The 16,153-nt window shown below is 37.2% G+C and overlaps 1 protein-coding gene across 3 annotated transcripts in view; it reads left to right on the top strand.

The window, feature by feature from the left end:
* Positions 1-16,153, top strand: part of PDHX (pyruvate dehydrogenase complex component X) — a 65,858-nt gene that overhangs the window by 14,832 nt on the left and 34,873 nt on the right. For all 3 annotated transcript variants that reach the window (XM_010964687.3, XM_045523750.2, XM_074372178.1), the window contains exons 2-3: positions 322-402; positions 16,039-16,139. In XM_010964687.3, coding sequence (XP_010962989.2) covers positions 322-402; positions 16,039-16,139 — 182 coding nt within the window. The remainder of the gene's footprint in view (positions 1-321; positions 403-16,038; positions 16,140-16,153) is intronic.

Raw genomic sequence — 16,153 nt, 5'->3', positions numbered from 1 at the left:
GGAAGGAGAAGATGAAATATAAATCTTTTCTTTTTTTAAATCTTGTAAGCACCTGGCTTGAAAATGTTCATAGAGAACTTGGGGAATTATAAAAAAAAGGAGTTGAGTATTTCAGAAAGGAGTTTTATTTTTTAAACGTTGAGAATTTTTTGTTTCCTTGCTGTTTACTGGACACTTGGTTTGACCATTTGGATGTCTTTCCGGCTGTGGAATAGTTTCTTTCTCAAATTGAATTTGACATGAATTTACTTGAACTTCTTATTGTTGCCTCATGAGGTACATAATTTTTTGTGTTTAATCTTTCCTTTTTTTCAATTTCAGCTGGTCCTATTAAGATATTAATGCCATCACTGTCTCCTACAATGGAAGAAGGGAACATTGTGAAATGGCTGAAAAAGGAAGGTGAGCAGTTGCGTTATTAATACCTGTGTTATTTGCTCATTTTGGTTTTTTCTTAATCAGTTGATTTACACAATGCATGATATAAATGAAGTAATTGTTTCTTTGCTCATTAATCTTAATTGTTTAAATAAATTTCTCATGGTAATGCAGCAAAGGTTTTCCAGGTTCAGCCTGTATCTTTTCAGAATCAGAGAATGGTAAACTATTTTAAGGCTTTTTTCCAAGTTTTCATTCCTATCCTTAGCTTTTATTTTCAACATCATACATTCGTCAATTCCTGTAAGTTAATTTATAACTTTATAATGATTCTGTATGTGTGTTTTCTGTAGTTAGGCAAGCTGATTATTAGTTCTATTGGAAAGAACAAATAAGTAAGAACAATAAGGAAAACTCGCAAAAGAAGAGCAGTGGAGGAGGGTTGCAGCCCTACTAGATGCTGAAACATGTTATTCAGCCTCTGTAACTAAAACTGGGGTGTTGACACTTAAAAAGACAGACTACTAGAACCAAATAGAAAATGACGAAATAGACATAGTTGCACGTAAGTATTTATTGTCTCAATAATGAAGGAAGATGACATTGGATTTATTCTCTGTACTATGCCAATGATAAATTACAAATGAACCAGATATTTAATGTACAGAAATGAAACCATGTAAATACTAGGAAAAAAAACTGTTAAATTCCTCTGACCCCAGAAGTGGAATAAATACCCTAACTGCAGCTTAAAAGCCAGGTGCAATAAGGGAAATATTGATAAATTTGATGATAAAAATAATAACTTTAGCTGAAAACACAATAAATAGAGTGAAAAACATGACAGATTGCAGAAGAGTATTTGCAGTTTTCATCACAAAAATAGTAAGAAAATTATCCAACTCAGTAGGAAAGTGGCCAAGATATAAGAATAGATGGTTTACAGAAAAAGAATTGCAAATGGCCTTTAAACATATGAAAAGATTCTTCATCTTTACTAATAAGAGATACACAAACTAATACTACACTGAGATATCGCTTCTTACCATTCATACTGACAGAAATTTAAAAGTTTGACAAGCTATTCTGTAATGAGGCTGTGGGGGGAGTGGGGAGAAGTGGGCATTCTCGTACATTGCTGGAAGAAATGCAAAATGGTGTAGGCCCTACGGAAGGGAATTTGTCAATACCTAGAAAATTACATTTATATTTTCCCTTTGGCCAGACAGTTCTATTTCTAGGGATCCTATCTCAAGGCAGAAATAAGAAAAGACACATGCATGAGGCTATTTGTTGCAGCAGTGTTTCTAATAGCAAAGGTGGAGACAATCCAGGTGTTGGTCAGGTCTGAATGTGGTGGACAACTTCTACTCCATCCATAACTATAAAAAGGAATGAAGGGTATCTCTTTATGCTACTGTAGAGTGATCTTCAGGGTCCAAAAGCAGGGTGGAGACTGTTAGATACAGTATGAACATGTCGTTAATTAAAGAAAGGTATGGGAGTACTAATATTTGACACATTAAAAAGAAAGGATAAGACAAAAATTTAACAACAAAAAATGGTTACCCAAAGAGTGATGGAGGGAACAGTGTTGTGGGTGGAGAGAGGTGTAGAAGCTAGATGTCTCTGAATATATCTTGTTGTTTCTCTTTAACTTTGGAACCATATACATATTTTGCATAATTTTAAAATTTGATTTTAAGAGATTCCTGAGAAATGAAACCAAATGAAACAGAAGAACCTAATTATATATCGAGTTGTTGATATGACCATACAGAGAGGGGCTATTTCAGATGTCAGTAAACTTGATGATACATCCTTAATAGATTGTAACTGAAGGACAAAGACATCCCTAAAAATATCCTAAACTGTTCAGAGTAATCATATTATAGTGGTTATGTTGGTATTGCTATTCTAAGGTTTTTGTATATATTTTATGGAATAAAGCAAGTGAGTGATTCAGATGGTATTATTGGTTAGCCAGCCTTTTGGTGTGGTTTAAAGGAAAAACATGAAAGATAGCTAAGATTAAGGCAGGATACTAGGATGGTAGATTTTCTAGCTTTTTTCCATGGCGGGGCCTGGGACAACCATAAACCCACTATCAATGAGCAACCTTAACAATGAGATTATAGTCTCTAAATGTCAGTTCCCAATAAAGTAAACTAGCTCCTTGGAAAAGAGCTACTTCCAGTTCTGGGGCAGGAAATGTGCAAGATGCGCTTGGAACATCTTGTCAATTTAGAAAGCAAAGCAGTTATCAAAAACCCCTGAGGGTATCTTAAAAGACTCAGGAGCCAAAAATGGGACAATCTGAGGATCAGTAAGAATAATAACTGTTGTGTGAAACACATTAAATATATTTGAATTCAAAGCTCACAGTAATACTAAAGAAAAATACTAATAGTTGGTCTCTTTGGCGGATGCTAGTAAATTAACTCATTTTGAAAACTGTAATAAGTGGAAAGACTTAAGTATTTTTCCCTGCCTTTCCTATATGAACTGTAGCTCAGAGTAATCAAGTAGTTGGTGAGAAGTTTCTAATTATTGGCAGATCCCAACTCTTAAAAGATGGAGAAATAATAGAATGTCACTGTATCATAATTTTGGACTCTAATGAATTAAGGAATGTAACCAGTGACCATCAGTGGTTAATAATATCACAAAAAGAGAGGAAACCAGATAGTACACCCCAGCAGCTATGAGGTTGTCTTGCCAGAAAATTGAGCCAAACATGATCAAGCCTGTAGCTTTAACTACCATTTTCCAGGAAGTATAGGAGGAAGAGGGATGCATTCAATCACACCATGAGAAGTATATCAGCATAAACCGGACTGGGGAATTCTGCAGGTCAGTTTCTTAAATAAATTTCAAGGGGTGGGAAGATGGGGAAAGGAAGGAGGTAGGGGAACCTATAGCTTAAAGGAGACTTGAGACCAGTTCCAATGTATGAACCTTGTTTTGTTTATGATTCAAGTGAAAAAACATTTGGGGGCTTTTGAAAATTATATATTTAATGAGATTAAGGGATTAATCATTTCAGAGGCTTAATCATACTGTGGTCATAATTTTAAAAATCTTATCTATAAGAGATATGAGTTGAAATACTTATGTATGAAACGATAGCATGTCTGGCACTAACTTCAAAGTAACACTGGTGGGAGAATAAGAGCGTAACTGTTCATGAGTCAATTGACAATTGTGTAAGTTGGGTAAAAGGTACATGTGGCTTCATTAACTCTGCTCAACTTTTGTATATGTTTGAAATTTTTGTACTAATATATATTTTTTGAAGTTGTACAATCAATAGCCGTTGGGCTATGACTTGGAGTGAGAAACTGTTTCCTCAGCTTTTTATAAGCTCCAGGTGAATTTGAATCTTGCTGTTACTAAGAGAATACTTGCTCAGTATTACCTATGAAACTGTATTAATCTATTATTTATAGCAAGTGTTTTGCCTAATTTTTTAAAATTTATTTTTTATTGAGGTAATATTGGTTTATAATACTGTGAATTTCATGTGTACAGCCTTATATTTTAACTTCTGTGTATACTACTCATTGCTCACCACCAAAAACTCAATTTCCATCTGTCATCATACAGTTGACCGTCTTTACCCATTTTGCCCTCCGCCATGCCCCTCTCTGGTAACCACTGCTCTGTTCTCTGTATCTACATGTTTGTTTTTGTTTGGTGTGTTCATTTATTTTGGTTTTTTGTTTTGTTTGTTATAGTCTACATATGAGTGAAATCATACAGTATTTGTCTTTCTCTGTCTGACATTATTTCACTTAGCATAGTGCCCTCGAGTTCCATCCATGTTGTTGCAGATGGCAAAATTTCATTTTTTATGACTGAGTAGTATTCCATCGTAGCTCACATCTCCTATCCATTCATCCATTGATGGGCAGTTAGATTGTTTCCATATCTTGGCTATTGTAAATAATTATTTTGCCATATTTTAAGTACTTAGTATGGTACTTAAAAAATAAGGTTAAGAATATGAGGGCCAAGGAGATAAGGATACTACAGTACTCACGGTACAGAAGGACAGAGGAAAAATTAATGTGAAGAAAGTTAGAGAAGGAGACTTTTTACTTTTCTGACAGCTGCTTTCTTTCCCTCTTTTCTTCCTCTGGTCATTGCCACATGTATTGGTAGAGTAACTCTCCCATGTGGCTCCCCCACAAAGTGTTGACTGTGGGATGGCTTCTTTTAGCACTCTGTGTATCTATCTTATGCTTTACTCTGCAGTTTGTTAAACTTCTGTGGAGGAAAGAAGAATCTCCAGTCCTTGTTAGGGCTTGTTAGACATATAGTAGAGAAATTGACCAGATGACTTCCCCATAGCCATTATTGTGCTTTAGCTTGAGAAGTGGTAAACCAAGTGCTTAAAAAGGAAAGAGAGGAGGGAAAAGTGAGTTGAGAATAAAGGACCTGTCCTGGAAGGACTCAACTGATTCCAAAGACTAGCCCTGGCAAGGACATCTGGAGTCTCTATATGTGATTCATTGGGCACAGATGTCATCTAGGCAGATGATGAGTGGGCCAATCTAGTGCTTATAAAATTGCATGTGGAGAGTTTGGGTGGTGGGCAGGAGTTCAGAGTCTGCCAGAGTTATTCTGTGATTCCAGGAGATGGAGCCATTCGTGGCCATGAGGACAAGTGTGGGGATTGGGCAGATCCCTAGACAAATGTGCTTGGGAGTTCAGGAGAAGGCCCTGGTTCTTTGATGGGGACTAGGGTACCAGGAAAGGCAACAAGACAGATACAGTATGGGCCTAACAGCAGGAGCTTGGGACTACGGATTGGACCAATATATAGGGTGGAAGGTATGGCTCATTGAGGCCGTCCAGATGACCATGACTGGTCCTTAATGTGCTGGATACCACGTCTGATTGGAAGCGTTACTCAATTCTGTTCCTTGGGAACATGTCTGAGTTTTGATATGTTTCCTTTTCTGCTTATGACTGGCATAGTAGTTGGAAAAGACCGGGCAGCACTGTAAGTAGTTGATCAGTAAATAGATCAATAGAGGGGAGGATAAACCAAGAACAGGAAATGTGTCAGGATTTGCAGATGAGGTACTGTTTGAGCTGGTCCTTATAGAATACATGGGCTTTAAAAAAGAGAGAGAGAGAGAAAGAAGGACATTCCAGGAAATGTAAACAATTTGCTAAAATCTTGGAAGTGAGATGTCGTGACATATATTTTGGCAGCCGCAGGTAATTCTGACTGCATTAAGGGCATAGTGGGTGTGGGATTAGGTAGGTTACAGGAAGGATCTCGAATATCAAGGTGCAGTTTATCAGTGTGTGAGTGTCCTTATCCTAAAGCCAAGAAATATCCACATTCCTGGTATAGGGAGTGGGTTTTATGTGCTTTCTTGAGGTTTGCAGTGAATGGAACAGGCCCTAAGAGCACTGCAGTATCAAGAGCTAACTATAGGCAGTTTAATTAGCTGCCTTCACCTGCTCACATTTGAAAAACCAACCCTGAGGACTTCTACTCAGTATGACCATCTAAACAGATGTGGTCAGGATTCTGCTCACTTCTGGATAGAAAATTGTAAGACAGATCTTTTAGATGTAAGTTGAGCTTCTGCATTTAACATAAGAAAGAGGAATCACCAAATGTCAGCAGTACCCAGAGTGGTGAGTGGGAGTTGACCACATGCCCCACTGGACCTGAGCTGGAAAGATAGAATAACTAAAACTGAGAAACAGGTTTTTTTGGGGGAGGAGGTGGGGAAAGCAAGAATTAGGTTCAGGTTTGGATATGGTAAAGTTTGAGACGCTTATTAGATATTCAAGGGAAGGTGTTCAGTAGACGGTTGAATTGAAGTTCAGGAGTGAAGTCTGAGGTAGAAATTTGAGAGTCATCAGCAAGCATATGAATGGCATTTAATACCGTATGCTAACAGACAAATGTATTTGTTTGACTTGGAATAAAAATGCCTACTCCCTTGAAAATGTTCCCATAGGACTCTCCTCATGAGGATTTGGGGTTCAAATTTATAGTATTTGCATTTTCTGGGACCCCACAGATAGAGGTAAAACAGTCCTGGGCTGATAATTTTCCTGGGTTACTTGGCAGAAGCCATTATTCTGGAAATAATAATAAACAGTCTCTAATCCAAGCCACACAAGATTCCCAGATAAAGTCCCAGTTACCACGAATTCACAATTCCAAATTTAATAATGCACATGGAAGCTGTCTTTTAGGAGCAAAAGTCACGAGGCGTAACAAGCAGCAGGATTAGGCCTCCAAGAATTTCAGTTAATTGGAATTGCTAGATACATACAAATGAATGTTTGAAATGACGAAACATGTAAGAGAAGGAATTGAAAATATGGAAAAAGGCAAACACTAAAGTCCAGGCAGATTTTAAAAGGACAAATAGAACTTCTAGGATGAAAAACAATCTCTAAAATTAGAAAATGAAAAAATTCAAGGTTGGGTTAAAGTATGATTAGACATGACCAAAGAATTCGTAAACTGCAGTCCAGCCTGAAAAAATTAGCTTGAATGCAGCAGAGATAAAGCAGTAGGAAATATAAAAGAAAAGTTGAGATATGAAGAATAAAATGAGAATCAATCATCCACTAACCCAATAGGAGGAATTCCAGAAGGAGAAAAAAGAGAATGAGCAAGAGGTAGTATTGAAAGAAAGAAATGGCAGAGAATTTTCTAGAAGTTGAGAAAGTCATGTCATGTAAGTGAAGGAGCCAGTGCTTCATTAGGAGGCATTTTGAACAATCGGCTCTGCATGGCTGCTGCCATCTTTCAAAATAATTATCAGTGTCTAAGAAAGTTTCACCTTTATAAATAATGCAGTCAATTGGAATCTATTTTTGAGTTTCTTTTTCCTAATGTGATGAATCACAGAGCTTTGGCTATTTCCATATTCAGTATGACGGAGTGTTGGTGTCATTAAATAATGATTCAGACACAGAACAGCCTTTTAGGGTTATTATAAAAAGATTAAATTTCTTCACACTTTGAGACCTGATAGACAAGTAGATAAGGATTCTTTGGACCACATTTATCTCTCAGACCTCTAGTTCACTGGCAGTCAGCTAAGTTACTCACACCCAGTAGAAGGTGGAGAGTATGATGAAGAGCCAGGAGATAAATGGTTTCATCATTCTGTTCTTTTTCCTTTTGATTACATGTGCTATTTTCATATAGAACAAGCCAGGGTGTACTTCACGCCCCTGGAGCGTGTCTCCCTGAAGGTTGCTCTTAAAATTCTGTGTTCCGCCAACTGAGGAGAAATGTTTGTTTACCAGGACACATAAATAATTGAGAGCAGTCTTAATCCTTGGTTCTCCATAATTCATTGGCTTCTTTTTTAAGTTCATCACTTTTGTGATTTAATTGTGATTCTTTTGGAGCATAATTTACTTTTCTTTAACATTTATGTACTGTACACATGGGTGTGACTATATATCTTTAAGTATGTTTGGTGCTTGATATATTTATAGTAACTTGGTTCAGTCATTATGTACTAAAAACTTTTATATTCTGCAAGAAAAATTTTATGTATCTTTTTTTCTTATTAGCTGTGTTTTAAAAAATTTTATCTTGAGATCTTTATTGTAGGGTCACTTATTTGAAACAATGAGTTTAGACCTTCAGTCGTTGAGGATTGAAATTTTTTATGAAAAATAGTATTGTATCTATAAGAACCTATTTTTATGCTAAAGCTAATAATCTGATAACCTTTAGTAGATAGTTTGTTTTTACAAACTTTTAAGATTTCTTGAAAATCTGAGACTCTGTAATTCACAACTGTTACTAATGTTGTATGCATGTGTGTGTGTGTGTGTGCATGTGTTGTAAGCCAAGGCGATCGATAAGGGTGCAATGGAAAGAACTCTGGCCTACGTTTGTCCTTTGGGGTTCCCCCTCTGTCGTGAAATATCTGGGAGTGAGTTGAACTAGATGAGATCTAAGATATATCCTTGGCTTTAGAACTCAATGCTAACTCAATTTCATTTTCTTTTTTGAAGTCATGATGTTGATTCACAACCTCCTCAGGAGCTCCCGGGTGCGATCTGAGATCAGCCTCATACATGGAGGGTAGGGGGAGATGGAAGAAAGAGGCAGGCCGCTCCAGATTGGTAGGTGGCAGCTTTACTAAAAAGGGCACTTTCGTGTGAGGCTTGCCTTAGGCCGTCAGAAGACAAGTAGATCTCCACACTGCCTGCCAGAACTGGACTCAGGCATGTACACTGGCCAGATGGTCTCAGCACCGCGGAACTAATCCCAAGGCTGTGTCCATGGGCCACTTCTCACCCTGGGAAGGCAGGCAGAATGCACATCCAAGGAAAAGAGGGGCTGAAGGACCTCCAGTGGCCCTTGTCCAGCCCACGAGTTAGCTAGTGGTCATGTCCCTCCCTCATCACACAGAAACATGCAATAATACAGCATATAAATGATTCCTTTGTTGATCTAATGAATGTTGGAAAAATAGTTTTATAATGAATATTTGAATACTTGATTTCAGTCTGAGGATTAAGTAAAGAATATGCATCATTAAGTTAGTAGAGAAAACAAAAGTGCTAGATAACACGTACAATTCCCAAATCTCTTGAAAGGTAAATTGAGCTGTAATTCCACACATTTAGTACACATTTGTTATTTAGGGGCGGGAGTGCAGTGTGCTTCGGATATTTTTAGTTTAAAGTGGATATAGTTTATTTTTTCATCAGTTGTAAGGTCAAATCTGTTAAAATAACAAGAAGGAAGAAAATGTTCTTGTTCCTCCCTTTTGTGAGAGAATATTTGAGGGTATGAAAAACATTGTGTTCTTTCTTGAGATATTTGAGAGCGTATCCTGAAACACTGGAACAAAACTAGCCTGAGATAGTTACATGAGGTCTTGGCCACATCCTGTCTGGAGCGCACGTAGAACTTGCCTCACCTGCTGCTCCCGCAGAGCCTGTCTTTTCATGTGGGCTTTCCTTCTGTCGTGTGACTGGGAATTCTGAATATCTCAGTTTGTGTGTAAATCTTAGACTGTGTCTGACTAATCTAATACAGAGGGTAAAATTCAGAAATAAAACTGTCTTGAAGGAATTTAGCACTACTTGAATTGTCATCGCTAGGTGCCACTAGAGTTAAATGGGTCTCTGGCTTCTACTCTAGATGGAACTTTCATTTCTGTTATTTCTGGGGGTTTGTATAGGTTTGTGGGGCTAAAATGGAAAACTTTTGAAATGTGCATTTCACAAATGACATCAGTGTTTTTCACTCTTTTAACAGCTTTACTGAGGTATAATCTACACAGTGTAACATTCACCTATTTTGGTGCACAATTCAGTGATTTTTAATAAATATATAGAGTTAATGCAGTTATCACCAAAATCCAACTTTAGAACATTTCTATCACCCCAAAAAGACCCCTAGTGCTTAAGTGTAGTCACTTCCTTCTCCTATCCCTACCCTGATCTGTTTTCCATCTCTAAAATTTTCCTTTTCTGGGCATTCCATATAGATAGAATCATGTAACATGAAGTCTTTTGTGCCTGGCTTCTTTGATTTTGGAGTTTATCCATGTTGCAGCATGTACCAGCAGTTCATTCCTTTTATTGTTGAATAGCATTCCATCATTATGCTTTTTTACATTTATTGTTAATATTTCTACTATGTCAGAACTGTAGAATTGGTGAGTAGAATTACAGATTACGGTATCATTCAGTAGAACTTTCTTTGGTGGTGGAAATGTTCTGTGTCTGCACTGTCCAGCATGGTAACCACTAGCCACGTGTGTGTTGAGTACTGGAAATGGGCAGTGCAGTAAAATGTAAGAGCCAGAAGGCTGTAAGAGAGGTTAACGTTGCCTTGCAGTTTCCTTCTCAAACCACTACTCTTGCCTTCGGCCCTCAGGGCAGGACTTCAGATGGCCTGGGAACCAGGTTGCCTGCAGTCTTAGACCATATGAGAAATATCTTTTGGTGTGTGATGGTGAAGAGTTGGCAGACACCACGTAGGGGCCCTGTCTCTGTCTTCCCCTTTGCCGTGAGCATGACTGGATGGGATCCACATTGCCTGCTCGTTTGTACTCTTCCTCTGTCAGACTAGGAACTTCTTGGAGCAGGTCTGTCTTATTCTGTTATTATTTTTGCCATAGGGTCTTGCACAGTGGCATTCACATAGGGGCAGCTAGTAAATATTTATTGAGGAAACAACTGAATTATTTTTGTCTCTAATCATGGTTGTCATTATGGTTCAACTTAGCACTAAGAAGAGGTTTTTCTGTAATACTCATGTAGGTGTGACTTCCTTGGTCTTACAGAGAACTAGCTCTTCCCCGCCACTACCACCACCTTTTAAACGAAGACTTTTATTCTTAATTTTGGCAGAACCAAATTATTTTGTGAAAGTCATAGAATGTGTTTAGTTAATGAACATCACCATTAACTATGTTTGATCAAGACTATACTTCGTGCCCAGACTTTAAGAGAGAAAGGGAAGCCTCTGTGTGCTCCAGTCCTCAGCTGGCAGCTGCCCATCTGGACAAAGGAACAGGATGATGATGCTGCTGGCTTCGGTGCTGGGGAGCGGCCCCCGGGCGGGCCTCTGCTCTGGCCCCTCCTGGGGCCCGCACTCTCGCTCCGGGCCCGCTCCACCTCGGCTGCTGACACGCACCACGAGGAGATGGCGCAGGCACGCGCAGGAACACGACAAGGCTGCCATCTCCTTCTCCAACCAGTCAGCCATCAACGTGGCAGCGGGACCGTCTGTCACCTCACGCCAGCCATGGTGCTCTACCCTAGTTTCTCAGTCTTCCCCCTCCCCCCCGACTCCGAACTCGTGGACAGAACCGTGTCTTACTGTTGTGTTTATACCCAGTGCTTACTTATAAATGCCTTGTATACTGTTTGTTCAGTGATCTATTTGAAATGACAGAGTATGGCGTGGGGAGCTAGAATGAGCCTTGGTTCTTAATGGTTATTAATAACGTGTCTCATTTTCAATCTAAAGGTGTTATGAAGTGTTATTTGAAGAGATGTGTGAAGAGTGAACAGTTCCATGATTTTTTATAGTAGGTGGACATTTAAAACTTCCCTTAGAGTCAGAGAGATTAAGTAAGTTGGTCAAGACAACTACTAAGTGTCAGAGCTTGGAATAAACTTGTTTCTGAGTTGGCATAGCTTCTTAAAACTACTCTGCCTTGTAGCTTTTCCAAATTCTAACACTAAATTGTTGACCAAGGCTGAAACAGTATGTTTGGAATCTCCATGGCTTATTATTTATCTCCAAGTTTTTCTTTGGCCTTCATATTATGTTTGATTATTGATAGATAGACCCTTGGTTTTGTGATATTAGGGGTAACGTGCCTTACATAGTAATTCGATGTTTTAAACCTTGCTGTAATTCCTGGGGAAAGTTCACCACACAATAGATGTTTTTCTCTATGTTTCTTTACCGTTTATCTCTCAGCATTCTCATACAGCTAATATATATGTCTATGTCATGTGAATATGTATACATATAATTAAAATAAAAAAGGAACAGGATACCTGAGTTTTAAATGTTAGAAACATGCTACAAATGAAATGTTAGAATTGAAAGAAACATAAAAGGCAGTTTGATGTATACCTTGTGAGGAGATGAAGAGTTGTGAAATTCCAATTTCTTTCTGAAGTGTTTTAATCTCAAACTCGTGTATAAGGTACTAGCTGGGGTCCTGGGGAATGAGATAGAATGTAAAACATTTAAGGCATGTCTTATTCCTACTGGGAAGAAGCTCATAGTCCAATAAATAGAGGGAAACCAATTTTTTTTAAGCAAGTAATAGTGGTAACCTAACATTTCATAGTGTAATTTGTGATTCATTTTGAATTAATTGCAGCTACTTTAGGAATTCAGGAATAGGAACAAAATCATCTAGGTTCATCTGTGGCTGAGGTAGAATTTGCGAATGGTTCTTAAAAGGTGTTTGGAATTTGAAATAGGCAAGCACCAAGTGGTAAAAAAAAATCATTTTATTGTTTTCCTATGGCCAGAATTTCTTTTCTAGCTGTCTAGAAAAAGTATTTAATTGCAAGGTTGACTTGTTCAGTTGTTTTTTTCCATGGTTACAGCAGAAACATATTAGGGTGTGATTCCTTTCCTTTTGAAATACAATCTGTCTTAATTACTTCTAAAACACCTGTCATACAAAGAAATATGTAAGATTATATAATCTGGCACTGTAGCTTTCTCTGTATGACAGATCAGTTTCCTTTTTGGGTCTGAATCTGGCTTACTTTACCAGCCTAATCCCTCATCACTTCTCTCAGATAGTATTAGCAGGATCCTCCGAAGTTTCCTGTTCTCTTGCCTCCAGGGCTTTGGGTATGTTGTGCCTTCTGCCTGGATCAGTTACCCCCTTTCCTTGATTGTCTCCTCTTCATCTTTTCAGGCTCAGATTAGATGTCATTTTTTTTTTTTTTTTAAGAAAGCCTTCTCTCACTTTCCAAAAACTAGATTAGATATTAGATACCCCTCCTGAGTGTTCCCATAGCATCCTGACCTCACCTAATCCCAAATTTCTAATTGATTTGTCACTAGATAGTAAAGAAACCTCTTGAGGTCAGAAATCTTAACTGTTTTTTTCTCCTGCTGCTGAATCCTCAGTGTCCTAATACATTTCAATACATACTGGTTGAGAAGGAAAATCCCTTTGGGGTTAGACCAAGCACCTTCTGTGTATTTGATAAATATCTAAAGATAAGTTTATTTCATTAAAATAGTTTACATTCGTGGTTGTGAACTGTTTAAACAGATAGAGTATAACCATCTATGTGAGAATCTTGGTATACGGTGAAGTAGTTTCAGTACAGGTAACTGTCAGAGCATATTTGTTTTCTTAGTGTTTTAGATTTTCCTTCATGTTCTTTTATTGAACGCACCTGTTATTGCTATACGAGCTATTTTTGGTGTGTTTGTGTGTCTCATTTTTCTCTTATTTTTTATTCTCTTTTTGTTTTAGGTCTGTCTCTTGTAAGCAACATTTACCCAGATTTTTTAAAAAATTCATTTTGATAATTTCTTGCTTTTAGTAGATGACTTTAATCCATTTATATTTATTGCAATTACTGATATGTTTGGACTTACTTCATCATTTTTGTTACTTTCTGTTTTTAATCCTTTGCTTTTTTCTTTCAATGTGTTTTCCCTCAATTGGACAATAGTTTTTGTTATTTTCTATGTTTTCTCTGCTTTTATGAATGCTGTAGGTCATATTTCCATTTTTATATTTTTTGGTGTACGCCATTAAGTTTTTAGGATACATATTTAATTATATTTTGCCAATAGTCTAGAATTATCCAGTATTTTTTTCCTCCTGTTTGTATCAAAGTTCTTAGCATGTTTTATCACCCAAAAATTCCCTTATCCATCTTATTTTTTGTTTTGCATTTGAATTGTAAACTTTTTTTAACCCCTCAAAATTGCCTTTTAAACGATTAATAGTTAACACCTTTATCAATTTCTGTGGTGACTTGTTTTTGTAGCCCATGGGTCCCCTCTGTGTCTACTTTTCTTTTTGATGAACTGCATTTTGTAATAGCTCATCAATAAGTTGTGCATTTTCTTAGCCTTTGTATGTCTAAAGAATACTTTTCCTTCATTCTTGAATGATGGTTTGGCTGCATATAAAATTCTAGACAGTTATTTTTCCTCAGCTTTTTGAAGATATTACTCCGTTGTCTTCTGACCTCTATTGCAGCTGCTGAGAAGTGTGCTCTCAGTCTGTCATTCCATTGAGGTAATCTATTTTTTTTCCCTCTGCTAGCTTTTAAGATTGTGTTTCTGTTGTTGATAGTTTGCAATTTCTGTACACTGTGTCTATAATGTGGAGTCATATTTATACAGTCTTATTACTCTTTTTTTCTGTTTAATTTTTTTAATTGAGGTAGTACCTGCACAGAGTGTAAGCTTAGTTAATGTCACATACACATATATCCAGGTTAAACCACCTAGTCAAGACACAGAATATTCTAGCAAGTTAGAAGACTCCATGTGCACCCTCCTAGTCAGTACACTATGGATAGCCACGTTCTAAACACATTCAGTAGTCTTTCATTTTGAAGATACATATCTCTTTTCAGTTCTGGGAAATTCTCAGCAGTTATCTCTTTATGTATTGTTTCTTCACCTTTCTCTCCTCTCTTTTCCCTTGGAATTTCATTGGACAAACACTGAGCCTCAATCTATGTTCCTTCACTGCTCTTGCTATTTTTTATCTTTTTGTCTGCCTATGTTAAGTTCCAGTTAGTTCACTGATGCTACCTTTACTTACTAAATCATTTTTTCACTATGGCCAGTGTAGGTATATCCTATTGATTGTTTCTTTTTATTTCATTCACTGTATTTTTCATTTCCAAGGTTTCTAATTAGTTTTTTCCTTTTCTACTTGATAGTGTTTTATTTCTGTACATTATTTTTTTAATCTCTTGTTCTTGTGATGGATCTTACACCTTCATTTCTATTTCTGAACATCCTTTGAGATACTTATTTTAAAATCTTTGGTGGATTGCACTAAATAGATTGCATCTGAAATGAATTTCTGTGCCAATTACTGATTTTTGTTGTTTCCTTTCTTAGCATTAAATTTCTTCATGTTTTGGAACTTTGTTTTGCAATTTACTTTTGAGTAGAATGTTTATGTTTTAGTTTCGATGTCTTTCCACCTGTCTTCTGAGTCACCCTTTCCCCTACCCCGCCAATCTAGGGATTTTGCTATTGGTATGGGGGATATTGGCAGATGTAGTAATGAAACTAGAGGGTGGCTTGGCTCTGTTCCTGGTACTGAGGTAGTGTTTTGTTCTCTACCTTCTTAGACCCGCTGTTCTGATTCAAAGCCATAGTTCTAGTCAAAGGTTTTCATTGCCTGTTTTATCAGCCTACTATTATGGGTAGAGAAACCCTGGTGCAGCCCTGGCTTTAAGCAGAGAATCTGATTTGAGTCCCCTGCTTCAGCACACCACTTTTAGTTCCCTTTACTCCAGAGGAAACCACTGATTCACCCTTGCTCCCCACACCCTGCTTTTAGATCCAGAAACAAGCAAGTCAGATCCTACTCAGCATATTTGAGTATCCGTACTGTTTCTGTTGCACAGATATGTTTCTTATTTGACCTTAGCTGTGTCTTTGATTTTTTTTCTCTCTTTATGCTTAATATGCTTTATTCATTTATGCTCTGTGGTACCAACAGGGTTTCTGAACTCACCTCCAGTGTTAACCCAAAAGTACTATTAATTGTAAAACTATTTTCTTAAGGAATAATTGTCAAAATGTATTAAAAAGGAAGGAATGTGGGCTCTGGAATTGATTTGTTCAGAAGAAGATATACATTCCTTGCTATTGTTTATAAAATATGATTTCATTTTTGATACTTGCTCGGTAATCTTTGTAATCACTTTTTGTTGTAACAATTTATTTCCATTATAGAGCTTTTGGAAAATACAACAAAGCATACATATATACACACATAATAACACACACACAATAGGAGAATTACTTGTAATTCCACAGCCCAGAAATAGCTACTGAATAGTTTGGTATTTATTATTCATCTTTTACACACTTTACACATGCCAACTCACGTAACTAATGTTCTTAACTTAAAAAAACAAAACAAACCCAGTCTTGTTTTATAGGTGAAGCAGTGAGTGCTGGAGATGCCTTATGTGAAATAGAGACCGACAAAGCTGTGGTTACCTTAGATGCAAGTGATGATGGCATCTTGGCCAAAATAGTGGTAAGTTTTTGATT

This window comes from Camelus bactrianus, chromosome 10 (assembly GCF_048773025.1).
Source record: "Camelus bactrianus isolate YW-2024 breed Bactrian camel chromosome 10, ASM4877302v1, whole genome shotgun sequence".
NCBI classification, from domain to species: domain Eukaryota; kingdom Metazoa; phylum Chordata; class Mammalia; order Artiodactyla; family Camelidae; genus Camelus; species Camelus bactrianus.
The sequence above is the reverse complement of the archived record's forward strand: the minus strand, read 5'-3'. Positions and strand labels throughout refer to the sequence as shown.